Here is a 27444-nt window from a genome sequence, read left to right on the forward strand (position 1 = left end):
TCCCTGTGTCCCAGTGTTTGACCACATCCCTGTGTCCCAGTGTTTGACTACATCCCTATGTCCCAGTGTTTAACCACATCCCTATGTCCCAGTGTTTAACCACATCCCTGTGTCCCAGTGTTTAACCACATCCCTGTGTCCCAGTGTTTGACCACATCCCTATGTCCCAGTGTTTAACCACATCCCTGTGTCCCAGTGTTTGACCACATCCCTGTGTCCCAGTGTTTAACCACATCCCTATGTCCCAGTGTTTAACCACATCCCTATGTCCCAGTGTTTGACCACATCTCTGTGTCCCAGTGTTTAACCACATCCCTGTGTCCCAGTGTTTAACCACATCCCTATGTCCCAGTGTTTGACCACATCCCTGTGTCCCAGTGTTTGACCACATCCCTGTGTCCCAGTGTTTGACCACATCCCTATGTCCCAGTGTTTGACCACATCCCTATGTCCCAGTGTTTGACCACATCCCTATGTCCCAGTGTTTAACCACATCCCTATGTCCCAGTGTTTGACCACATCCCTGTGTCCCAGTGTTTGACCACATCCCTGTGTCCCAGTGTTTGACTACATCCCTATGTCCCAGTGTTTAACCACATCCCTATGTCCCAGTGTTTAACCACATCCCTGTGTCCCAGTGTTTAACCACATCCCTGTGTCCCAGTGTTTAACCACATCCCTGTGTCCCAGTGTTTGACCACATCCCTATGTCCCAGTGTTTAACCACATCCCTGTGTCCCAGTGTTTAACCACATCCCTGTGTCCCAGTGTTTAACCACATCCCTGTGTCCCAGTGTTTAACCACATCCCTTGTTCACTCTCGACTCTTGCTGCTAGACTCCGGTCTGCTTTAATATGAAAACCTTATAATAATGTCATAATCATAATGTGTTCAGTTAGAAGACGCTTTCATCCAAAGCTACGTACAGGGGGAGATTTTAACTTCCTTTGAACCTCTTGATCTAGAATCAAACCCTCCAACCACTGAGCTGCACCCATCCGTCTTTGGTTATATTATTTTCACCTTTTTATTTCCTGAGTATTCTAACCCTTACCGTCCTTACATGGGCTGACAAGGTAAGACTATGGTCACAGAACATAGTCAGAAACTGTGGACCAATATCATTTTCCAACTGAGTAGTTGTACTGCCACCCCCTCACTCCCTGCACTCTCATGCAAGCTGAGGGCCAGTTTAATCCTGCCAGACCATTCAGCTGGTCACCAATCTCCCATTCAAGCCAACTGTAATGAACCACCAGGCTGCCTGACACCTGAGATGTTTTACAACTAATCCAATACTACAGGCCTTGAGACTACTCTCGTAGTGCAGGCCTACTGACTCCAATACTACAGGCCTTGAGACTACTAGTAGTGCAGGCCTACTAACTACTTACTACTCGATAATAGTCCTACACATTGTCACATCTCATGGTGCAAACATGACCTGCTATTCCTATTTCTAGGCAGGGGACTGGATAAGTGTCAGGTTTCCAAGACGACGACACACTGTACCTGCAGACCCAATAACCTTTAGTTTGACCTGCAACCCCCTCTTCCAAACCCTTCATGACTCACCTACAGAGCTGCTGTCTTACTGTCCCACCAGGACTCCCCTACAGAGCTGCTGTCTTACTGTCTGACCAGGACTCCCCTACAGAGCTACTGTCTTACTGTCCCACCAGGACTCCCCTACAGAGCTACTGTCTTACTGTCCCACCAGGACTCCCCTACAGAGCTGCTGTCTTACTGTCCTACCAGGACTCCCCTACAGAGCTGCTGTCTTACTGTCCTACCAGGACTCCCCTACAGAGCTGCTGTCTTACTGTCTGACCAGGACTCCCCTACAGAGCTGCTGTTTTACTTTGTCTATTGCTAAATGCTAGTGGGATGGTTCTGGTGATGCTAATGCTAATACTAGTGTGGGTCTGCTTCTGGTGATGCTAATAAGATTGGGAATGGGAGACAACAAAATAATAATAATCTTATTAGCTGCAGTGCGACAGTCTCCAGTATGAGGGGAATGTTAACATTGATTGTTCAGGAATTCTGTCCGTGTCAAAGTCAATGAAGCAGTGTGTCCCGAGTGCTTTTAGGTTTTGCATGCAACATATAAAAACAAGTGCCTTGTGGGACAAAATATATATATAACACAAAGAAGTATTGTCCTTACCACCTCTGAAACAATTTTATGATTATGTGTTTAGAGGAAGCGCGAGGCCGAGGAGAACTGAATGTAAAAGGAGAGAAAGGCATGAAGAACATGTTTAGCACAATACCAACAGCCAATCCCACCTCAATATGAATCAGATCAGAATACACCAATTCATCAACATGTTTAGCAAAAACATGTCCTTATACAGAATCAGCTTTTTGAAACATCCGTTTTAAAAATAGAGAAGAGAAGAGGTGGGCCGGTGCCTACTTCCCTGCGTGGTGCTGATGTTAAAGTAAGGTGTCTGACAATGTTCCCATGGCACCATAGAAGAGCCCCTCGCACTGCTGGCCCGTGTGTGTGTGTGTGTGTGTGTGCGTGCGTGTCAGGAGGGGGGCGGTGGTTTGGAACAGGTGGTCTGAGAGGTGACAGAACTAATATGGGCCTAAACAAGTTCATGACTGAGGGGAATTCCACTGCTGTAATCCAAGAGTTCTCCACACATCCCAGAGCAGAAACCTGAAGGACTAGTGCATCATCTGTTTAAACCTGAAGGACTAGTGCATCATCTGTTTAAACCTGAATGACTCGTTCTTCATCTGTTTAAACACTGGGCAGAACTTACAAGAAGGTTATGATAACTACCATGTAACTATATTGCAATACCACTTGTACAAAATTGTAGGAACTGCTATGTAGAAACACATCCTTAAGGTTTAGCAGTAAGTTATAACATCAATAAAACTTGGTATAGGAAAGGTTGGGCTTTCCAGAGGTAAGTTGATCCTGTTTTTGGTAAGACAACCTCCAACTACACCTTAAAAAGCTCCTCCATACTGTGTCTTCTTACATGTTTGTACTAACCTATACCACTAACACTTAATACCATTTCATTTAATAGCAATTCCAACGTACCTACAAAGTTGTTTATATTAGGTATTGCTGTATAGCTACAAGTTCATGCAACTTTAATGTTAAGTGTTGCCAAAAGATATGTGTTGTGTGCTTAAACCATGTAAACAAAGCTGAAGTCCACCACTGTCACAAGGTAAGCCCTTCACTACACCACTAACGTTAAGATGAGCTCCATTCAAAAACACACTCTTCATGTGCCAGCAAGGCCAACAACATAGTTGGAGGCCTACTGTGTAGGTGTGCTAATGTGAGGGCCTACTGTGTAGGTGAGCTAATGTGAGGGCCTACTGTGTAGGTGTGCTAATGTGGGGGCCTACTGTGTAGGTGTGCTAGCGTGGAGGCCGACTGTGTAGCTGAGCTAATGTGAGGGCCTACTGTGTAGGTGTGCTAATGTGAGGGTCTACTGTGTAGGTGTGCTAATGTGAGGGCCTACTGTGTAGGTGTGCTAATGTGAGGGCCTACTGTGTATGTGTGCTAATGTGAGGGCCTACTGTTTAGGTGAGCTAATGTGAGGGCCTACTGTGTATGTGTGCTAGCGTGGAGGCCTACTGTAAAAGTGTGGTAGCGTGGAGGCCTACTGTGTCAGTGTGCTAATGTGAGGGCCTACTGTGTAGGTGTACTAATGTGAGGGCCTACTGTGTAGCTGAGCTAACGTGAGGGCCTACTGTGTAGATGTGCTAACGTGAGGGCCTACTGTGTAGATGTGCTAACGTGAGGGCCTACTGTGTGGATGTGCTAACGTGAGGGCCTACTGTGTAGATGTGCTAACGTGAGGGCCTACTGTGTAGATGTGCTAATGTGAGGGCCTACTGTGTAGGGGTACTAATGTGAGGGCCTACTGTGTAGGTGTGCTAATGTGAGGGCCTACTGTGTAGGTGTGCTAACGTGAGGGCCTACTGTGTAGGTGAGCTAACGTGAGGGCCTACTGTGTAGATGTGCTAACGTGAGGGCCTACTGTGTAGATGTGCTAACGTGAGGGCCTACTGTGTAGATGTGCTAACGTGAGGGCCTACTGTGTAGATGTGCTAATGTGAGGGCCTACTGTGTAGGGGTACTAATGTGAGGGCCTACTGTGTAGGTGTGCTAATGTGAGGGCCTACTGTGTAGGTGTGCTAATGTGAGGGCCTACTGTGTAGGTGTACTAACATGAGGGCCAACTGTGTAGGGGTACTAATGTGAGGGCCTACTGTGTAGGTGTGCTAATGTGAGGGCCTACTGTGTAGGTGTGCTAATGTGAGAGCCTACTGTGTAGGTGTGCTAATGTGAGAGCCTACTGTGTAGGTGTAATAATGTGAGGGCCTACTTGGGGAACCAGTTGAGGCCCAGATGCTCAGTCTTGGAAAAGAGGATCCTGTCCTGAAGCTCGTACAGCGGTCTCCATGGCAACTCTAGGTCCTCAGGTGAGAGAAGTTCCTTCTTCCTGTAAGGATGGCACAGGGGCTTACAACACCGCCACACCCACCCATCTGGGTCACTGTCCCACAGAGACGAGCAGCTGTCACAAGAACAGGACATTGCAAACATGCATATTTTCTTTCATAACCCCAAGCCACAAACAGAGTTCTCTTTAGCAGTGTCGGCAGCATTTTTACCTTATTTGTATGATGTTAATATTACAGCAAGTTATTGGTAGTGATATTAGTATTTCAGAATGTTTTGGTGAGGTGTTATTAATATATTTCAGAATGTAGTGTTGAGAAGGGTTGGGTATCAAAAACCGGTTCCAAACGTGCATTTAGATTCCTCACTTCGGTTCATAACTACTACAAAAGGTATTACGATCCCTTGGTGGTATTTTTCAGAAGATACAATTGCAAATTTTGAAGAGGTTTCTTCCGCACTGTTTGTCCTCCCTGGTTGAGCCTTTCACATGGCTACAGGATGATTGGTTGACTTAACAGATCAAATATAAGGCACCAAACTTCCTCACCTAACTTCCAGTTAGTCATTAAATGATGGCCTGACATAATGAAACGGAAATGGCAGAGTGGGGCACAAAAGGCAAAATTGCTCAAACTAATTCGCCGGAGAGCTCTGACATATTCTTTGGAAAATATGGCAAATAGAAATACATGGATATTAAGAATTAGAGAGTAGCTGTCGCCACAGACAATCTTCTGGCGATTCCAGCTTTGACGTTTTAAGATGGCAGAAAGCAATTGAGTCTCAATGAATGCAGTGTTAGCTAGCCGTGTGTGTTTTGATAGCATCAGCACTTTACGTTTATTTGGTAGTTGATAGCAGAACAGACGGACACGACACAAGTGAGGCATCTCGCAAGTAAACTTAATAGAACTACCCCTCCCTCGTGTTTATTTTCATCTAACCCTAGAAAAAAAAAACAGATTCAAAACCAGAATCGTAATTGGAATTGATCAAATTGAAACAATCCCCAACCCTATTGGTGAGGTGATCATATGTTGCAGCATGTATCGGTGAGGTGATAGTAATATGTTGCAGCATGTATTGGTGATGTGATAGTAATATGTTGCAGCATGTATTGGTGAGGTGATCATATGTTGCAGCATGTATTGGTGAGGTGATCATATGTTGCAGAATGTATTTGACAGGTGATCATATGTTGCAGCATGTATTGGAGAGGTGATCATATGTTGCAGCATGTATTGGAGAGGTGATCATATGTTGCAGCATGTATTGGTGAGGTGATCATATGTTGCAGAATGTATTTGACAGGTGATCATATGTTGCAGCATGCATTGGAGAGGTGATCATTACTGCAGCATGTATTGTGGGTAATCATATGTTGCAGCATGTATTGAAGAGGTGATCATATGTTGCAGCATGTATTGGAGAGGTGATCATATGTTGCAGAATGTATTGGAGAGGTGATCATATGTTGCAGAATGTATTTGACAGGTGATCATATGTTGCAGCATGTATTGGAGAGGTGATCATATGTTGCAGCATGTATTGGAGAGGTGATCATATGTTGCATCATGTATTGGAGGTGACAATATGTTACAGCATGAATTGGAGAGGTAGGTTCCTACTTGAGCAGGTTGATGAGGAGTCGAGCCAGCCCCTGCATCATGCTGATCTCCAGCTTGGGGCTGGTAACCAGCTCGTACAGCAGTTTGATGAACAGCACATGGTCCTCCTTGCTGAACTTCCTTCCATACAGGCGCATATACCTACAGCAGAGACCAGGGGTTAGATACACCTGTCTACCCCTCTAGAGCAGTGTTTCCCAAACTTGTTTTCTGGGGATATTTTAAAAGTCACAAGCCTTCGCGACCCAAGCCAATCGACATTATTTTTAAATCACAAAATAAAGGTGGATTTGACCATTAATGAGGATATTTTATTGTTATTTTATAAATTATATTTTATTGTTATTTCAGAACTTGTAGGCATACTGCCATTGGCCGGGTTTCCCAGATTCGTTAAGAAGCTCTTAACGGTAAGAGCTTCTTAGGAACGTTCTTAACGAATTTGGGAAACCCGGCCCTTGTTAATAAGCTATCTCAGACAGAGTGATCACTTCTCTCTGAACAATTAGTACTACTCAAGTTTTAAACAATGAAAAACAATGCAATTGAACCAGCAATATTAAAACAAGGTATCCAATAACTGCCGATTTGGACATTCAATTTCAAAATCTACAAAAAAAAGACAAACATATAGCCCATTTATTCTTCTTTTCAACATTCAATTGAACCAGCAATATTGGAACAAAATATAAATAATTACAACATGATTACAAATTATGCAAACCATGTCTAACATTTCAACATTGCTAATGGGATAGGTGGGTCTGTCTGCGTTTTTGTAGCGCGTTCCAGTTCGGGGTGCAGGAAGAAAGCGCAACAAGCACATCAGGCTCAGCATTCAGTCTGTTTCTGTGCTCAGGCTCAGCGTTCAGTCTGTTTCTGTGCTCAGGCTCAGCATTCAGCCTGTTTCTGTGCTCAGGCTCAGCATTCAGTCTGTTTCTGTGCTCAGGCTCAGCATTCAGTCTGTTTCTGTGCTCAGGCTCAGCATTCAGTCTGTTTCTGTGCTCAGGCTCAGCATTCAGTCTGTTTCTGTGCTCAGGCTCAGCATTCAGTCTGTTTCTGTGCTCAGGCTCAGCATTCAGTCTGTTTCTGTGCTCAGGCTCAGCATTCAGTCTGTTTCTGTGCTTTATCTTCATTTTTGTGAGCACAAAAAATCCCAATTTGCAAATATATGTAGTAGTGAAAGGAATAAGCATAGAAATACTGGCCATACTGAGGATAGGATATTCTGTCGAAATTATTATCTAGAATGATGATAAGGTCACAGATCCATAACGTCTTTGCAGAGTGCGATCGCAGCTGAGCTGCAACAACTCGGATTCTTCTGCAGGACTAAGCGTCAACTCAAGCAAAGACTCAGGACTCTCAAATTCGAATGGATTTTGGATCCACATTTATCATTCCGAATGGCATACCTTTCTGATGAAAAATAGCGATCAAACTTCTCAAAAAGTGCAGCGAGTTGAGTTTGAAAAAGCGCAGAGGTGTTTCACTTGTGCGGCCGCAACATCATGTACATTCTACAAGCTGCAATACAGTGGCATGTAGTGACTTAGGTCTGGCCTTTTGAGTCGTGCAAGCCACAGCTTCAAAGACTTTTGAAAAGCCTGAACATTTTTCCAATTAAGGAAAACATAGTCGTCCCTGTAATTTGAAGTTCAGTTCATTGATGGATGAAATGATATCGGCCAGATAAGACAAATTGAGAAGCCAATCATCAGTGAATAATTCGGCAAGAGTGGATTGTGACAAGGCAAGCCCAAAAAAATATATTGCGACCCAGCTGAGGGTCGCAACCCAGTCTTTGGGAAACAATGCTCTAGAGCAGGGGTCCCCAAACTACGGCCCGCCAACGCATTTGGACCGGCCCTCTGAACAATGCCAGTCTTAAATTATTTTTTAGTTTTACACTGATTAAAAAGTAAGTAGATGTTTTGATTTCAATAGCAATGAATATGAAACAAGTCATTTACAATATTAATAATGCTCTTTTAATAGGTTATATATATCCTTTCATATGTACGAATGTATGGTGCAGGGCCAGGTGGGTAATCGGGAGAGTTCCCGGTGGGCCGCTTCACTTTTGGGCCGGTCGAGGACTTTTTGTTGTTGACATTTGTCACGTTAGTATTATCTTCTCTTAAAGTAGGCTACACACATTCCACATTCTGACACCTCAGCCTCTGCATGGGTTGTACCATATGAGGGAGTTCTCCCCTCCTAAATAGAGTTGGTTGGGTCCATAGCTCGTCTTTTCCCAAAACAATTCTCAGATAGGCGGCTACCGATAGCTGGGCCGGGGGCCCTACACTAACGATACGCGTCAGCGAGGATGGATGGGAGCAGGGCCAGAGTGATGGCATCACTAGACAAGGTTTTACCAATTGACAAACGCGCTATGAGCGCTCGCATTACATGTTGAAGTCCCTATCTTGCATCACATCAAACCCATACGTCCTAGGTTTCGGCTAAGCCCAGAATGTTAACAAAGTCTGGCTCCGTGCCTGATTAACACTCGGATCTTTAGCAGTCTCAAAAATGGTATCAATATAAAAAAAATAATACGATCCCTTTCTGTAATCATGATACCCCCCAGAAAAGTTCACTGCACCCCCAGTTAAAGCATGCTGCATCCAGCCCTGTTTGGTATACAAAAAAAAGTGGGCCGGTCTTGGCCCTGACACTAGCGGGCTGAAAAGTGGCCCCATTCCGGCCCTAATATAGTGCATAACATAGTAATAAACTAATCTAGCATAATAAATACATTTAAAATCATGATAAATATCCATACTGGTAGTTACTATGGCCCAAGTAATTTTATTTTCCGACCCAGCCCCAAATTACAGAAAGGAAAATTATCTGGCCCTCGCAGACAACAGTTTGTGGACCCCTGCTCTAGAGAGACCAGGGGTTAGCTACACCTGCCTACCCCTCTAGAGACCAGAGGTTAACTACACCTGCCTACCCCTCTAGAGTCCAGGGGTTAGCTACACCTGCCTACCCCTCTAGAGACCAGGGGTTAGCTACACCTGCCTACCCCTCTAGAGACCAGAGACCAGGGGTTAGCTACACCTGCCTACCCCTCTAGAGTCCAGGGGTTAGCTACACCTGCCTACCCCTCTAGAGACCAGAGACCAGGGGTTAGCTACACCTGCCTACCCCTCTAGAGTCCAGGGGTTAGCTACACCTGCCTACCCCTCTAGAGTCCAGGGGTTAGCTACACCTGCCTACCCCTCTAGAGAGACCAGTGGTCAGATACACCTGCCTACCCCTCTAGATACACGAGAGGTGGGGGTTAGATACACTTGCCTACCCCTCTAGGTCTGAGACCAGGGGTTAGGTACACTTGCCTACCCTCTAGGTCTGAGACCAGGGGTTAGGTACACTTGCCTACCCTCTAGGTCACATGAAGATTAGATATCTCAGGGGTAGAGCATTTGAAACCTGATTAAGAAATTGCAGATTCAACATCCTCTGTACATTGCTTTAGATAAAACTGTCTATAGCCAGCCCAAACCTACAACTGGCCTGGGGGAATGTTTCCATACAGCTCTGACCATGAGTGGAGCCCATCTCTGGGTCAGGTTAGCTGTTACATGCCTTTCATCTGTGTACACAACAACAAGCACATTCAAAAGGCTACATCACGCAGTTCACTCAATCCTTGTGCAATCCTCACTTGAGCTGTTTACAGTCGAGTTCCACATGGTTCTCAGTACAGAATGTTATGAGGACATACTGATGGCATTTGGTTACAAAACATGGTCACCATTGAGTGTTGTATATTCAGAGCTTGTAGGGGAGATAATGAATACTTGTGATAATATTGTCCTGCTTTACTCAATCCAAAGGTCAGTTGGTTTAAGGAACAAAAAAGATAGAAACAGTATTCAGATGGTACTCTACCACACTATTGGTTCTAGTCAACTAAGATTGCATCGTGACTAGGCAGTGTCTGTAACAAGTGCAGTGGTAAGATATCACTGACAACATGTTTACAAACATCAGTAGGGCTGCGTAACTACGTTCTGGTCAATTCGCTCTCTTGCTAGAAAGCATTACCAAAGTGTCCTCTTGAATGTATCAACGATACAAACTACCTAGGCTCGATGGCTAGCTTTTTTCACTGCGATGGCCAGTTACAATACTAGACGCAACTAGCAGCTAACTGTAGCTGTCTATAGACACCCAGTTTAATACTATCTTAGCGGGGTTAACATAGCCGGAAACCGTTGTGCCACTTTGCCCATATGGCCAGCCAAGCTAGCTAACAATAGCCGACTGTCGGGAGCGACACGTTCCACCACTACTAGTTAGCTCGCTAGCTCTATCCAACACACAATTCAAGACTGCTTAGTATTATGTAGCACTGTCTATTGCTACGATAATGGGCCTCAGTCCACAACAAGGCCTACTCAATAGTAACCAGATGAGATTGTTAGGTCGGTTAGTGTTTCTTTTTGTGTTTTTAAAAACTAGGCGATGACTAGCCGAAAAGCGTTGGTTATCCAGATACGTGCAAGTTTTCCAATCGGAGCTAGTTAACGTAGACTAGATCCGCATCACAGTAGACAGGTAACTGGTGCTGCCCACGTGCTTAACTCATGTCAATGAAGGTGTCGCTCAAGCACGGTACAACCGACTCAACTAGAAGCGGATTCCACATGGAATCGCAGCTATGCAATCAGTCGCACCGCGGGATGACCTAGATGAATGAAACGAAGAACCGCAAAGTTAGCGACTCAACATTAAGATCAAGAAGGTTGCAGAAAATCAATGACAGCTAGCTAGCAAGCACGCTAACTTAGCAAAGAGATAGCTAGCTACCTCACAACTCAACAAATTACTAATGTGTACATGTTTATCATACAATTAACACGTTTAACAACGAGGACACTAGCCATTAATATAGCTAGCCTACATAGTTCAACAACTTACGTGGAAAGTTTCCGTGTCCAAAACAAGACTCCCGGCCATATCTCTCCTAGCTGAACAGCCCGGCCCAAGTTTGTTTTTATTTTGATCAAAATATCATTGGATTCTTCGTCCAACTTGTCCGCATAAGGCAGAAGTTTGTTGTAGACAATGTCTTTTTGAGGGACAAATCCTAATGTCTCCGACGCGTCTCTTTTCATATTACAGTTTCCAAAAATTTATTTTTATTGTTCTTTGCGTGGAAACCTGGAGCTATTTAAGCCAACGTTATCTGACAGCGCACGTTTGCTACTAGCCAGCACTACTGGCTTTTTGCAATATTCTTGTCGGAGCTAACTTGCTATTCTACTTGACCCCTTTGTAGTTTGGTGGTATTAATGTTAGCATCCAAGTTCTCTTCAGTCGCCTAATATATTAGCACTAACTGACATTCTTCTGAATTTGCTTTACTAAAATAAATGATCGATTCTCAGTCGTAGATTCTTCCTTAAAAACGAAAATGGAGTGCTTTGGTAATTGAAAAAGTCGTGATTTACTCCTGTTAAAATCCGTATCGGTAGTGTTGTTGGTCAGCTAGCTAACTAGCTATCATCTGACCGCTGTCGGAGTCCACTGGGCTATTTTGCTCTCACTGAGCACCAAGCTGGCTCCTCCCCACGCCAAGGCGTCATTTTACAACCAGAACTACATTTCCCACAATGCGTCTTCTCTTCATTCATAGTCTTTTTTTAAACCTGGGAACCCGAGCATGTGAACCAGTTAATTCTTTGGCCTGACAAACAAGATCACGTTAAATCTACTTACGATGTATTCTTAGTTCACCTCAAGTTTCTATACCTGTGACGACGTACCTATTTTCAGACAGCTCTAGATAGGCTAACTATGTTGTCGAGTCATCTTAATAAATAGCATATATACAATACAGTAAGCTATGTATTAAATATTGCAGATCAAACACGCAGATCATCACATATTAATTTACTTTACAATTAGCTAGCTACTTACTACATAGTTCTAATTAGAACTAGCATTAATGCTCTCAATGCTCTCAGGCAGGCTGGGTTGACTGTATCTCAGTGCGCCTTCTATTTTTATAATTCATTCACACATCAGCACATACTCAATAGCTGTGTAGTGAGTGCACCTGGAGAAGCAAAACGAGTCCCAGGATAAAATGTTGAGATAGTGTGGACCGGCGTCGGGCTGTCATGTCAAACAGCATGGAAAGATATTGTGGGGTGAGTCTGCCACCTTGTGGTTGAAGATGTTTTGAGTCATTAGCTAGCGTTACTGGTTTCTAGGCAACACTCGACTGGAGCATTGTATTTTGAACAGTTAGCACTAGCTAGTTAGTAGCTAAGTACTGTACTTAGCGTTTGAGAACAAAACTAAAGGTACAAGATTCAAGGGTATGAAAGGTCATCAGAGCTAGGTTAGGTAATCGGCAGAAAGGGTGTCTTGTTGTGTTATCAACAACTCGATCTTGTTTGCGCCTTTTGACATTTGGCAGTAGGCTACTGTAGTACTGTACAGTAGTGTGTTACATTTAGAAACATAACACTGTCCAAGTTTAGAGAACCATGATGAGCGGACATGGAGAAGATAGTGGAAACAAAATAGTGATGGTGGAGAGGCTGTCGTTGTCCTTCGACAGTCTGGTTTCTCACGTGCCGCTGGCCTGCAGCCCCTCTTACTGTGCCGTACCATCGAACAGCAACGACCTGCTGGTGTACAACCATCAGAACCCTGCAGAGAAGGTCCGTCATACATTACAGGTGGCATACAAATTACATTTAAACGCACATTTAGTCAAGATAAAAAAAATATATACGTAAATCATTTTGAAACTTAAATTGCATTGTATTGCCATACAGTTTTAATTCAAGGCTGGCATATACGTCGAAGTGTCTGTTATGGCTTTGAGGTGTGCCAGCACCAGGCGCTCAAAAGTGTGTGGGGGGGGTGGTGGTGCTGGGGGGGGGGGGGGGGGGGGTGGTGGTGGGGAAGGGGGCCTCGCGGGTGGGGGCCTCGGGGGTGGGGGCCTCGGGGGTGGGGGCCTCGGGGGCGGGGGCCTCGGGGGTGGGCAAGTGTGCCTCAGGACAGTCCACTTGTCTTTCAAAGCGACAGTGGAACTCATTCAGGTCGTTGGCCGGTCGTTAATAGGTTTAGTTAACACAAGCATGATTTCATTCCGAATAATCATTTAGTTGTCTGCCCGTGTATAAAGATAAAATCTCCATGGTAAGATAATACGGATATAATACCTCCATTATAAGATAATACCTCCATATTAATAATAATATGGTCCTCCATGTGAAGATAGTAAGAATGTCCTCCTTGGTAAGATAGTAATATGGTCCTCCATGGTTGTGCAGCCTGTGCGTCTGTGTGGACACCATGGAGAGGTCGGGGCTCTGGAGTTCGGTGCGCAGGGTACCCCTGCCCTTCTCTGCTCTGCCTCGGCTGACTATGTGATCGTCTGGGACCTGGACAGATGCAGCAGCAGGAGCAGAAGAGGTGACAACACAGTAACACTACTACACTACTACACAGGAACACTACTACACTACTACACAGGGACACTACTACACTACTACACAGGGACACAGGGACACTACTACACAGGAACACTACAACACTACTACACAGGAACACTACTACACTACTACACAGGAACACTACTACACAGGAACACTACTACACTACTACACAGGAACACTACTACACAGGAACACAACTACACTATTACACAGGAACACAGTAACACTACTACACAGGAACACAGTAACACTACTACACAGGAACACTACTACACTACTACACAGTAACACTACTACACAGGAACACTACTACACAGGAACACTACTACACAGGAACACTACTACACAGGAACACAGGAACACTACTACACAGGAACACAGGAACACTACTACACAGGAACACAGTAACACTACTACACAGGAACACAGGAACACTACTACACGGAAACACAGTAACACTACTACACAGGAACACAGTAACACTACTACACAGGGACACAGGAACACTACTACACAGGAACACTACAACACAGTAATAAAACAACACAGTAACACTACAAAACAGTAACAAAACAACACAGCAACACTACAGCACAGTAACACTACCAAACAGTAACAAAACAAAACAGCAACACTACAACACAACTACAAAACAAAGCTGCAGTAACACAACTACAACAGTATATCAGGGAGGTGGCAATGATACTGATATGAAAAGGAAATACGGTTGAGACTGTTTGATAGAAAACACTGTAGTGTGTGTTGATATTCTCTGACCAAGAATATGTGTTATCAATGACTGGACAGACATGAAAGGGTTGAAAATGTATAATTAAATAAATGAAACACTTTTGCTCAGGTCTGGCTGCTGATGGAACCATAGTTGGAACCCTCCTAGGCACTGTGGTGCATCTTTCCTTCAGCAGCTCTGACCAGAGAGTGAGTGCCTGCTCGGGCTCCTACATCTACATCCTCAGCTCCCAGGTGGGTGTCTGCCTGCTGGAGCCACATCACACTGCAGCTAGGACAGGACAGTTCACCTGTCACACTGCACCTAGGACAGGACATTTCACCTGTCACACTGCACCTAGGACAGGACAGTTCACCTGTCACACTGCACCTAGGACAGGACATTTCACCTGTCACACTGCAGCTAGGACAGGACAGTTCACCTGTCACACTGCACCTAGGACAGGACAGTTCACCTGTCACACTGCACCTAGGACAGGACAGTTCACCTGTCACACTGCACCTAGGACAGGACATTTCACCTGTCACACTGCACCTAGGACAGGACAGTTCACCTGTCACACTGCACCTAGGATAGGACATTTCACCTGTCACACTGCAGCTAGGACAGGACAGTTCACCTGTCACACTGCACCTAGGACAGGACATTTCACCTGTCACACTGCACCTAGGACAGGAGAGTTCACCTCTCTCACTGCACCTAGGACAGGACAGTTCACCTGTCACACTGCACCTAGGACAGGACAGTTCACCTGTCACACTGCAGCTAGGACAGGACAGTTCACCTGTCACACTGCACCTAGGACAGGACAGTTCACCTGTCACACTGCAGCTAGGACAGGACAGTTCACCTGTCACACTGCACCTAGGACAGGACAGTTCACCTGTCACACTGCACCTAGGACAGGACATTTCACCTGTCACACTGCACCTAGGACAGAACATTTCACCTGTCACACTGCACCGAGGACAGGGCAGTTCACCTGTCACACTGCACCTAGGACAGGACATTTCATGGAGGTCTAAGTGGAATTGCTCGTCTCATTCATGTACACATGCACATAGCTGTGGAGCGTAGTGTGCCTCTACAGAAGCGAAACAGGAAATACCTATTAAGGGCATGCTTGCTGGGTTTTTCCCCCTAGGTAAAAACACATTGTAAAAGTGCATGCGGTAGGTGGTGCGGTGCTAGCGGACCTAGCTGGGTGGAGCTAGTGTGTTGGAGAGTTTGGTGAGTACTGGTGCGTGCTAGCAGGGTGTCCGTGTGTGTCTGTGAGGCAGCAGGAGAAGGTGGGCGGGGCTCTGAAGGGCCACCGGGGGCCGGTGACTGCAGCAGAGTTCTGCCCCTGGGACCAGGACACATTGGTGTCCACTGGAGAGGACCGGACCTTTATGGTACACACACACATACTATTACTGTATGTGATTTCTGTGTATATAATTACATATTAAATTTAAAGACCTTACAGGGAGAATGTATATTTTTTTCAGGTGTGGGATGTGAATAAGGAAGCTGTTCTCTACCGGTCCAGTGTGCTGTCAGGTATGTGCAAGCTGAGAACCATGTTGTGTAGCTGAGAACCAAGTGTTGGTGATATCCATGTAGGAGATGTGTGTTGTGTAGCTGAGGTGGTGTTTACAGTGTGTTGTGTAACTAAGGTGATGTGCTGTGTAGCTGAGGTGTTGTTTACAGTGTGTTGTGTAGCTGAGGTGGTGTTTACAGTGTGTTGTGTAGCTGAAATTATGTGTTGTGTATCTGAGGTGAAGTGTTGTGTAGCTGAGGTGGTGTTTACAGTGTTGTGTAGCTGAGGTGGTGTTTACAGTGTTGTGTAGCTGAGGTAGTGATTACAGTGTTGTGTAGCTGAGGTGATGTTTACAGTGTGTTGTGTAGCTGAGGTTGTGTTTACAGTGTGTTGTGTAGATAAGGTGATGTGCTGTGTAGTTGAGGCGGTGTTTACAGTGCGTTTTGTAGCTGAGGTGGTGTTTGTTTACAGTATTGTGTAGCTGAGGTGGTGTTTACAGTGTTGTGTAGCTGAGATGGTGTTTTTTTCAGTGTAGTATAGCTGAGGTGGTGTTTACAGTGTGTTGTGTAGCTGAGGGGATGTTAACAGTGTATTGTGTAGCTGAGGTAATATGTTGTGTAGCTGAGGTGGTGTTTATAGTGTTGTGTAGCTGAGGTGATGTGTTGTGTATCTGATGTGATGTGTTGTGTAGCTGAAGTGGTGTTTACAGTGTGTTGTGTTGCTGAAGTGATGTGTTGTGTAGCTGAGGTGGTGTTTACAGTGTGTTGTGTAGCTGAGGTGGTGTTTACAGTGTGTTGTGTAGCTGAGGTGGTGTTTACAGTGTTGTGTAGCTGAGGTGGTGATTATAGTGTTGTGTAGCTGAGGTGATGTTTACAGTGTTGTGTAGCTGAGGTGGTGTTTTTTACAGTGTTGTGTAGCTGAGGTGGTGTTTACAGTGTTGTGTAGCTGAGGTGGTGATTACAGTGTTGTGTAGCTGAGGTGATGTTTACAGTGTTGTGTAGCTGAGGTGGTGTTTTTTACAGTGTTGTGTAGCTGAGGTGGTGTTTGTTTACAGTGTTGTGTAGCTGAGGTGGTGTTTACAGTGTTGTGTAGCTGAGGTAGTGATTACAGTGTTGTGTAGCTGAGGTGATGTTTACAGTGTGTTGTGTAGCTGAGGGGATGTTTACAGTGTGTTGTGTAGATAAGGTGATGTGCTGTGTAGTTGAGGCGGTGTTTACAGTGCGTTTTGTAGCTGAGGTGGTGTTTGTTTACAGTATTGTGTAGCTGAGGTGGTGTTTACAGTGTTGTGTAGCTGAGATGGTGTTTTTTTCAGTGTAGTATAGCTGAGGTGGTGTTTACAGTGTGTTGTGTAGCTGAGGGGATGTTAACAGTGTATTGTGTAGCTGAGGTAATATGTTGTGTAGCTGAGGTGGTGTTTATAGTGTTGTGTAGCTGAGGTGATGTGTTGTGTATCTGATGTCATGTGTTGTGTAGCTGAGGTGGTGTTTACAATGTGTTGTGTAGCTGAGGTGGTGTTTACAGTGTGTTGTGTAGCTGAGGTGGTGTTTACAGTGTTGTGTAGCTGAGGTGGTGATTATAGTGTTGTGTAGCTGAGGTGATGTTTACAGTGTTGTGTAGCTGAGGTGGTGTTTTTTACAGTGTTGTGTAGCTGAGGTGATGTTTACAGTGTTGTGTAGCTGAGGTGGTGTTTTTTACAGTGTTGAGTAGCTGAGGTGGTGTTTGTTTACAGTGTTGTGTAGCTGAGGTGGTGTTTACAGTGTTGTGTAGCTGAGGTAGTGATTACAGTGTTGTGTAGCTGAGGTGATGTTTACAGTGTTGTGTAGCTGAGGTGGTGTGTTTTACAGTGTTGTGTAGCTGAGGTGGTGTTTACAGTGTTGTGTAGCTGAGGTGGTGTTTACAGTGTTGTGTAGCTGAGGTGGTATTTACAGTGTTGTGTAGCTGAGGTGGTATTTACAGTGTTGTGTAGCTGAGTGTTATGGGAATGCAGTTCAACTTGTTGTTCCTGTCTTTCCCAGCTTCTCCTCTCCTCAGCATTGCTTTCCTGGGGGAGAGTAGACAGCTGGTCACTGGCTCTGCAGATGGGCAGGTCAGACACACACTCAAACATACACACACACACTGACCGAAATACACTCACACACACACACCCTAACACACAAACTCACACAAACTATGCAGGGCTCGACATTAAGGCTTGTCCGCTTGTCCGGGACAAGTGGATTTTATTGTAGGGCAAGTGGAAGAGAAATGTACTTGCCCCACTGGACAAGTTAAAACTCATACAAAATAAAATGCCATGTTAAGCCGTTTTCACACTTGACTTATGTTTTCAACAGCGCCTTTTTTACATGCAACCCTATGGGAAAAGGAAAATGCGGCCACCTTTTAAAAACGGACGCTTTTTAAAAAAACCCACGCCCAACACCTTTTTTAGTTTAATTTTCTAAACTTTTCAGAAAAGCGCTGGGTGACATCAAGCGCTTTCTGACAGCTGACCAATCAGGACGAGGAGAGTCGGACCTGGGTCAGTTTGTTTACGTAAGCCTAGTGTCATCTATAGGTCATGTAGCGAGGGGGTTCTCTGCTGACAAGGAATGCTAGCACCAGTATTTTCAGAATATAACGTTACATCCTAAATTTCTCTGACAATATCTTAAATAATTTTGTAATAATTTAGACATAACAATGGATTATGCCACTAAATGTTGGTGTTAACTATTTTTATTTCTTCTACAATTTCCTTTTCTACCTGGCAAAGGCTGATTTACTGTACCAAGGATCCTTTAAAGGGTGTATACTTTGCAGTTGAACATTAGCTGATATTTAATTACATTAAGTTAACCGATAAAAATGCTGCTAATGCTTGCTAGGTACACAGCTGCATGCCAACGCTAGCTAGCTAACGTCAACACCAAAAAAAAAACCCGGACAAGTGACTTTTGTGCAAGTGAAACGTTAATGTACTAGTCCAAAGGACGGGAGCCTCAAAAAGTGAATGTTGAGCCCTGCATACACACAAACACGCAGGCACACTAACCAACAAGCATACACACACATACACCCACACACACATCTAGTGTAATCTGTCTGCTCACCTGTCTGCTCACCTGTCTGCTCACCTGTCTGCTCACCTGTCTGCTCACCTGTCTGCTCACCTGTCTGCTCACCTGTCTGCTCACCTGTCTGCTCACCTGTCTGCTCACCTGTCTGCTCTCCTGGATCCCCTGGTGCCAGGTGTGCTGCTTCTCCCTGCCTGATGGGGACGGCCGCTGTCGGACGGTGAGCCGGCTGGACCTCCACAAGGCCCAGCAGAGACACCAGCAGAGACACCAGCAGAGACACCAGCAGCAGCTGGAGAGACAGACCCAGAACATGGGTGAGATGCCACACTACCCAGTAGTCAGTCTGGACAGCAGGAGCAGGCAGTGGAATGTGTGTTCATTTAGCAGATGTCCAAGGGGGATTTTCACTTTGTACATTTTTTGAACTCCATTGAAATGCTATAACCGACTCCAGTATGTGTACGGTTATAATGTTTGTGTGTGTGTGTGTCCTGTGTGGATTCATGTGTGTCATGTGTGTGTGTTGTGTGTGTGTGTCCTGTGTGGATTCATGTGTGTTATGTGTGTGTGTGTGTAATGTGTGTGTGTTGTGTGTGTGTGTTGTGTGTGTGTGTGTTCCAGGTGTGGAGAAGCAGCCAGGCTCTGTGGAGATGGACAGACCGGTCCTCACAATGGGTTCTTTCTCATGTAGCTCCAGATACTGCTCCCCCGAGCAGAGCAGGTCTGACATAACCACAACACAACCACGACACAACCACGGCACAACCACGACACAACCACAACACAACCACAACACCACCACAACACAACCATGACACAACCACAACACAACCACAACACCACCACAACACAACCACGACACAACCACAACCACGACACAACCATGACACAACCATGACACAACCACAACACAACCACGACACAACCACAACCACGACACAACCATGACACAACCACAACACAACCACAACACCACCACAACACAACCATGACACAACCACAACACAACCACAACACAACCACGACACAACCAGGGTCACGCATTCTCATGCTCCAGCTTTCATCAGCTTATCATTTTATGTTGGTTATTTAATAGTTGTTTTTTAATGTTTTTAAATGCTAACCTTATTATGTTAATGTCTTAATGTGTTTAAATGAGTCTGTTTGAATCCTACTCTCCTCTCCTTCTCTCCTCTCTCCACCTCTCCTCCTCTACTCTCCTCTCCTCTCTCCACCTCTCCTCCTCTACTCTCCTCTCCTCTCTCCACCTCTCCTCCTCTACTCTCCTCTCCTTCTCTCCTCTCTCCTCCTCTACTCTCCTCTCCTTCTCTCCTCTCTCCACCTCTCCTCTCCTTCTCTCCTCTCTCCTCTGTCCTCCTCTCCTCTCCTCTCTCCACCTCTCCTCTCCTCTGTCCTCCTCTCCTCTCCTCTCCTCTCTCCTCCTCTACTCTCCTCTCCTCTCTCCACCTCTACTCTCCTCTCCTCTCTCCTCCTCTACTCTCCTCTCCTCTCTCCACCTCTCCTCTCTCCTCCTCTACTCTCCTCTCCTCTCTCCACCTCTCCTCTCTCCTCCTCTACTCTCCTCTCCTCTCTCCACCTCTCCTCTCTCCTCCTCTACTCTCCTCTCCTCTCTCCACCTCTCCTCTCCTCTCTCCTCCTCTACTCTCCTCTCCTCTCTCCACCTCTCCTCTGTCCTCCTCTACTCTCCTCTCCTCTCTCCACCTCTCCTCTCCTCTCTCCTCCTCTACTCTCCTCTCTCCACCTCTCCTCTCTCCTCCTCTACTCTCCTCTCCTCTCTCCACCTCTCCTCTCCTCTCTCCACCTCTCCTCTCTCCTCCTCTACTCTCCTCTCCTCTCCTCTCTCCTCCTCTACTCTCCTCTCCTCTCTCCACCTCTCCTCTCCTCTCTCCTCCTCTACTCTCCTCTCCTCTCTCCACCTCTCCTCTCTCCTCCTCTACTCTCCTCTCCTCTCTCCACCTCTCCTCTCTCCTCCTCTACTCTCCTCTCCTCTCTCCTCCTCTACTCTCCTCTCCTCTCCTCTCTCCTCCTCTACTCTCCTCTCCTCTCTCCACCTCTCCTCTCTCCTCCTCTACTCTCCTCTCCTCTCTCCACCTCTCCTCTCCTCTCTCCTCCTCTACTCTCCTCTCCTCTCTCCTCCTCTACTCTCCTCTCCTCTCTCCTCCTCTACTCTCCTCTCCTCTCTCCTCCTCTACTCTCCTCTCCTCTCTCCACCTCTCCTCTCTCCTCCTCTACTCTCCTCTCCTCTCTCCTCCTCTACTCTCCTCTCCTCTCTCCTCCTCTACTCTCCTCTCCTCTCTCCTCCTCTACTCTCCTCTCCTCTCTCCTCCTCTACTCTCCTCTCCTCTCTCCTCCTCTACTCTCCTCTCCTCTCTCCTCCTCTACTCTCCTCTCCTCTCTCCACCTCTCCTCTCTCCTCCTCTACTCTCCTCTCCTCTCTCCTCCTCTACTCTCCTCTCCTCTCTCCTTCCTTTACTCTCCTCTCCTCTCTCCTCCTCTACTCTCCTCTCCTCTCTCCTCCTCTACTCTCCTCTCCTCTCTCCTCCTCTACTCTCCTCTCCTCTCTCCACCTCTCCTCTGTCCTCCCCAGCTGGGTGTGGCTGGGCAGCTCAGATGGTCTGTACCTGATTGACCTGGCAACATCCGAGATTTTGACCACTCAATGTTTCAGAGGTATAATACTGTGGTGTGTGTACCCTGGTGTGTGTGTGTGTTTGTATCCTGGTGTGTGTGTGTGTGTGAATCCTGGTGTGTGTGTATCCTGTTGTGTGTGTGTATTCTGGTATGTGTGTGTATCCTGGTCTGTGTTTGTCAGAGTTGAGTAACGTTACTTTTTAAAGTAAGTAATTACAGTTACTAGTTACATTTCTTGTAAAGTAACTAGTTACGTTACTTAGTTTCTTTCTGTAGAGAGTAAGGCTTTAAGTTACGTTTGCGTTACATTACATAAAGGTCTCTGAATAGGGTATGTAACATTGGTTGGGCTGAAAATGGCCCAGGTGCTGTTCTATGAGCCCTGATGCATCCTGTGAAATAGCCCCAGAATGAAACGAGAGGGGTTCTCCCTTTTATGGTATGCTCATGAATATATAGATGAGCTGCGCGCTGATTGGTTGGTTTACGAGTGAAGCTGCGGAGCAAAGGCGCAACACAGCCAACAGCACTCACTGAAACAATGAAGGTGGAGACTTGAAATAAAAACGTACTAATAAATCTATTGTGTCTACACAACACTCTTTTCAACAGATAAAAATGTATCTGAACAAACATGCATCTTGAATTGTAGATGTACATGACAACACAGGTTATTTATTTGAATGAAACACAGTCAGGAACATGAAATAAGTAACGTTAGCCCCATTGCCAATAAACTAAATCATCACACATTCTACCGATGCTAGATACAGGCAGGATATGTTAGCATTGCTAATAACTGTTGGCGACAACATCATACTACAGCTTGCGGTTGTGATGAACATACGGTCGGAACAGCACCTCGTTTCAGCAACAGCTTCATAGCAAATCCTGCTTTACATTGTCCCAGGTTTTCAAAACTGTCCTCAGTGAAATGGTTCGAGGACATGTCTAATTGAGGGTCAAACTGCACAGGGATCTTCTCATAGACAAACATCACAGCCCTTCGAGTGACAGCCTGGAACACTGTATTTACGATGGTCCATTTTCAATAAACTTCCAAACTTTCTCCTTTGTAATTCCCGTGGAAGTACACAGAGCAGCACGCTGCTCTGTGTACTGTGAGATTTAGGGCCCTATCTTGCACCCAGCGCAATTGACTTAGTCAACAACGCAAGTGTCATTCCTAGTTTGCACTCGACGCAAAGCCAACTTTTCTCTCCACAGACGCAAATCAAAATGACTTTGCGCTCCCGTGGGCGGTTCAGCGAAAAAGGAGGCGTGTTCCGGCGCAAATGTTCCCTGGTGCTATTTTGCAGTTTCCCGAAAACCAATTCCGCCACTGACCAGGAAAAACGTGGTTTAAAGTCAATGGCGCGTTATTCAGATGCTATTTTAAGGGCGCAAGCTTGGTCCGTGCGCACTGCTGGCGAGGCCAGGGTCTTCTTTCTGCGAAGCTAAGTTACTTTGTTTTGATTTATGGCGTGTTACATTTCTTCAATGATTATACAAATATTTTCATAAGAAATTTCTAAGTATGTGAACTTCATTTGTAACAACGGTAGCGATTTCCTCCCATGACTGTTTAACCGAAGCTAATTTGGTTAGGTTTCTTCTCCCATGCCCATCAGAATCAGAATTCGGTTTATTCGCCATGAAGCTTATGTTACACAAATACGCGATTTGCTGTGGTAGGAAGGTGCAAACAATAAACATATGCTGGTATAAATTAAGTACATTACTTAAACTAATTCTAAGAACTAAACAATTTTAAAATATAACAATAAAAAAAATTATATATATATGTAAAAATAAGAATAATAATTTGAATGAGTAGCATGAGTGGGCAATTTAGTGCAATGAGAAAACTGCTCTGCCTTTCTCATACAATGTCACTTCTCTATCTTTTACGGCCCTGACGACAACGTCGATCTCCTCGGCTGTGAACCTCTGGCGTGCGCCTGGCAAATCCGCCGTTATAATAGCAATTCGCTATGGAACAAGCGCTGCTCTTAAAGGGAATGTGAGATGATGCTCTGATTGGTTTATTGCACGTTACGCCCAAACCACACCCATTAGTAATGTAGCTACTTCAGAACAACCCTTTTTAGATTTGCGCCAGGCGCAAAGTCATTTATCCCGCCGGCAAAATAACAACCAAGCTGAAGTCACGCCCACAAAGTTACTTGCGCTTTGCGTTTTGATACTTGCGTTTCAGATCGTCAAAATAGGGGGGTTAGATTGGAAAGAAGGTGTCAATGGACTTTGAGGTTCTCTGTATGTCCATTTTACCCACCAAACTGTCATTATTCAACTATGACAAGGTAAAATCGTTTTTGCAATCAATGACCCCTTTAAGAAAAGTATTTTATTTCTAAGATAATTCACCTTGGTCACTCTTATGCCCAGAAGGCACATTTAATGAGTTGACCTCAGCAATAGTACATATTGTACTGAAAATGCAATGTCACTCCTCCGTCAGAGGCATATCGACCGCTCCCACCGGGAGTGGAGCCTGCCACCTCACGACTCCCAAGCACAACCACTACCAACTACGCCAATGAAAAGTTAACAATTCAGTGACGCGGGTTGGCCTTTACATACTTGAGGAGTGAGTTTCACCACACCAGCTACATATGACATGATCAATCCTCATTATACAGCAAGACGGATGAAGGTAATAATCCACCATAACGAAAAGCTATATTTGCATGAAGTTCTTGAATCGAGAAACTCTTTAATCAATAAATAATTGTATAAAATGCCGGGCAGAAGTTTATTAGTTAGCTAGCTCTACAATTTACCAGGGCTAGGTCTGAATCTAGGCCAGAAAACAAATCAAATTATAGCTAGGTATATGGTAGCAAAATGGAGTTCACTTCACTTATGTACTGAACCAGACTATTTTACCAACTGTATTATAATCCTTAACCTAAACCGCTGCAACAATACAGCGACGCATCACACAAGCTTGAGTTCAGATACATTATTTAATGTGACAATACGTAGGCCTACTGTACAGTGCAGTGTGGAGGAGAAGTGTGGAGGGGAGGTGTGGCTTGAAAATGTCCCCATGCTCAAAGTGAGGTCTGTCTGTGTCTCTCCTCGTGCTGTGTGTGTCTCTCCTGCTGTCTGTGTCTCTCCTCCTGCTGTCTGTGTCTCTCCTCCTGCTGTGTGTGTCTCTTCTACTGTCTGTGTCTCTCCTGCTGTCTGTGTCTCTCCTGCTGCTGTGTGTGTCTCTCCTGCTGTCTGTGTCTCTTCTACTGTCTGTGTCTCTCCTGCTGTCTGTGTCTCTCCTGCTGCTGTGTGTGTCTCTCCTGCTGTTTGTGTCTGTCCTGCTGTCTGTGTTTCTCCTCCTGCTGTCTGTGTCTCTCCTCCTGCAGTGTGTGTCTCTCCTACTGTCTGTGTCTGTCCTGCTGTCTGTGTCTCTTCTACTGTCTGTGTCTCTCCTGCTGTCTGTGTCTCTCCTGCTGCTGTGTGTGTCTCTCCTGCTGTCTGTGTCTGTCCTGCTGTCTGTGTTTCTCCTCCTGCTGTCTGTGTCTCTCCTCCTGCTGTCTGTGTCTCTCCTCCTGCAGTGTGTGTCTCTCCTACTGTCTGTGTTTCTCCTGCTGTCTGTGTCTCTCCTGCTGTCTGTGTCTCTCCTGCTGCTGTGTGTGTCTCTCCTGCTGTCTGTGTCTGTCCTGCTGTCTGTGTTTCTCCTCCTGCTGTCTGTGTTTCTCCTGCTGTGTGTGTCTCTCCTGCTGTCTGTGTGTCTCCTGCTGTCTGTGTGTCTCTCCTCCTGCTGTCTGTGTCTCTCCTCCTGCTGTCTGTGTCTCTCCTCCTGCTGTCTGTGTCTCTCCTCCTGCTGTGTCTCTCCTCCTGCTGTCTGTGTCTCTCCTCCTGCTGTCTGTGTGTCTCCTGCTGTCTGTGTTTCTCCTCCTGCTGTCTGTGTCTCTCCTCCTGCTGTCTGTGTCTCTCCTGCTGTCTGTGTCTCTCCTCCTGCTGTGTGTGTCTCTCCTCCTGCTGTCTGTCTCTCCTCCTGCTGTCTGTCTCTCCTCCTGCTGTCTGTCTCTCCTCCTGCTGTGTGTGTCTCTCCTCCTGCTGTCTGTGTCTCTCCTCCTGCTGTCTGTGTCTCTCCTGCTGTGTGGTGTGTCACTAACTCAGACAAGCAGGATAGATTTGACCCTCTGAGTACAGGAGCATTGTGAAATGAATACAGGAAAATAATGGCTGTGTGTGTGTTTTCCACTCCAGATGATCCCAGTCTAAACATCACCCTCGCTGGATCCTGGTCCTTCTGCCAAGGAAGAGACAACAACGTGAGTCCTCAACCCCCAACCAGTTCATTTTTATGAGAACGATGAACTGAACAAAACTTAATGACAAATAATGAATTGAACGGCGAACACGTTCATATTATCTGAGGTTTAGCTAAGACGTTACGGAATGTTTTCCTTCTCGTAAGGAGAGACGCTGTCTAAATCGAATGCTTGCACCATGTCGTTGCTCAGTGCCCGTAAAATGTTCGCTATGTAGCCTAACCTAAACCAACTAACTTGACTTCGCACTACGTTACCCATGATGCATTGTACACATGTGTTTACCAAACAAGCAATGCTAGGTTGCTAGGTAACGGAAGCTAACTACAGCTGGCTCACTTCTGTTTCGAAAAATAACTCACTGGTGGGAGCGTCGGAAATATTTAGAACTCACGCATGTAAGTGTTAAAAAACAAGGTAAGTATTTCATTCTCACTTTCCACATTTAAACTATGAAATGAACTGAACTATGAACGCGTTCATAATTTAAATGGTGAACTATGAACGTGAACGATTCATATTGACTTGTATGAACTGAACTTTGAACGAGTTCCTGAGAGGTATGAACGTGCACAACACTGGTACAGTAGCCTGTAGGTTAGAGGCTGTAGCCTGTGGAATAGAGGCTGTAGGCCTCTAAATTAGAGGCTGCCTGGTAAGGGCTGCCTGCATGTCCCAGTCCCACCAGCAGAGGTCAGACTTGGCGTGTTATTAGTGAAGGGGCAGCCTGGGGCAGGACTCTCCCTTTTCTCTCTCCCCTTTCCTTCTCAGCTCTCTGCTGAAACTAGCCCTCGATTCATTCTCCAGATGGGCTGCCCAGCTTTCCATCAGAAATCTAAATTGAATCGATGATAATCATAAAACCTTGAGTAATCCTAGGTGCTAAGATTACATGTGTATGAAGTTCAGTTTATTTGAGTCTCCACCATCATGCCTGTAGGACTGGAATCATAGAGCTGTAACATGAAGGGAATCAGGCTTATACTATTATTTTATCCAATGTAAGCTGTTTTAGTTTCATCCTTTAGGATTAATAATAATTAGATAGCTTAAAGTTAATATTACTAAACACCCTCCGCATGTTAGACCCTCCGCATGTTAGAGTTTACATACTTGACCTTTCTTATTTTTTAACTATAAATATAAACTATAAATATATATAATTAAGTCTTCATGGTTTCTGGAGGATTGTGGGAGGTGTTTTACAAGCCTGTGGTTTGTTTCCTGTAGGAAAGAGACTTTTCTTTCTCAAGTGAGAGGCTTCACCACATCTCCCCCTCTCTTACTTACCCACCAACTACCCCCCAACAAACCCTAACTACACTCCAACTACAACCTAACTAGACTAACTTTCTGTCTCTCTCCCCCTCTCTCTCCCCCTACCCCCCTTCTATCTATGTCTCTGTTTCTCTCTCCCTCTCTGCCCCCCCTCTCTCCCTCTCTCTCTCTCTCTCTCTCTCTCTCTCTCTCTCTCTCTCTCTCTCTCTCTCTCTCTCTCTCTCTCTCTCTCTCTCTCTCTCTCTCTCTCTCTCTCTCTCTCTCTCTCTCTCTCTCTCTCTCTCTCTCTCTCTCTCTCTCTCTCTCTCAGGTGGTGTGTCTAGCCAG

The 27444-nt window shown here is 45.5% G+C and overlaps 2 protein-coding genes across 7 annotated transcripts in view; one reads left to right on the forward strand and one right to left on the reverse strand.

Annotated features, from left to right (window-relative positions):
- psme4a (proteasome activator subunit 4a) overlaps nucleotides 1–11606 on the reverse strand; it is a 64887-nt gene extending 53281 nt beyond the window's left edge. Inside the window, exons 1-4 of one of the 2 annotated variants that reach the window (XM_084709093.1) lie at nucleotides 11018–11606; nucleotides 6080–6220; nucleotides 4372–4488; nucleotides 2172–2228 (exon numbers count right to left, since the gene is read on the reverse strand). In XM_084709093.1, the coding sequence (XP_084565219.1) occupies nucleotides 2172–2228; nucleotides 4372–4488; nucleotides 6080–6220; nucleotides 11018–11214 (512 nt within the window). In that variant the 5' untranslated portion in view covers nucleotides 11215–11606. The remainder of the gene's footprint in view (nucleotides 1–2171; nucleotides 2229–4371; nucleotides 4489–6079; nucleotides 6221–11017) is intronic. The other variant, XM_084709094.1, reaches the window with a different exon arrangement.
- A 713-nt stretch (nucleotides 11607–12319) lies between these two features.
- The window catches only part of wdr27 (WD repeat domain 27), a 60606-nt gene continuing 45481 nt past the window's right edge, over nucleotides 12320–27444 (forward strand). For 4 of the 5 annotated variants that reach the window (XR_014768804.1, XM_084709095.1, XM_084709096.1 and 1 more), the window contains exons 1-11: nucleotides 12320–12789; nucleotides 13390–13531; nucleotides 14414–14538; nucleotides 15586–15699; nucleotides 15796–15847; nucleotides 17843–17913; nucleotides 19062–19203; nucleotides 19511–19610; nucleotides 21498–21580; nucleotides 25775–25839; nucleotides 27428–27444. The exon at nucleotides 27428–27444 is cut by the window's right edge and continues 120 nt beyond it. Coding sequence is in view for 4 of the 5 variants with exons in the window: in XM_084709095.1 (XP_084565221.1) it covers nucleotides 12595–12789; nucleotides 13390–13531; nucleotides 14414–14538; nucleotides 15586–15699; nucleotides 15796–15847; nucleotides 17843–17913; nucleotides 19062–19203; nucleotides 19511–19610; nucleotides 21498–21580; nucleotides 25775–25839; nucleotides 27428–27444 (1106 nt within the window). In the remaining variant the exon portion in view is untranslated. The remainder of the gene's footprint in view (nucleotides 12790–13389; nucleotides 13532–14413; nucleotides 14539–15585; nucleotides 15700–15795; nucleotides 15848–17842; nucleotides 17914–19061; nucleotides 19204–19510; nucleotides 19611–21497; nucleotides 21581–25774; nucleotides 25840–27427) is intronic. The other variant, XM_084709097.1, reaches the window with a different exon arrangement.

This window comes from Hypomesus nipponensis, chromosome 11, assembly GCF_054491055.1.
Source record: "Hypomesus nipponensis isolate SF chromosome 11, ASM5449105v1, whole genome shotgun sequence".
In the NCBI taxonomy this organism is placed as follows: domain Eukaryota; kingdom Metazoa; phylum Chordata; class Actinopteri; order Osmeriformes; family Osmeridae; genus Hypomesus; species Hypomesus nipponensis.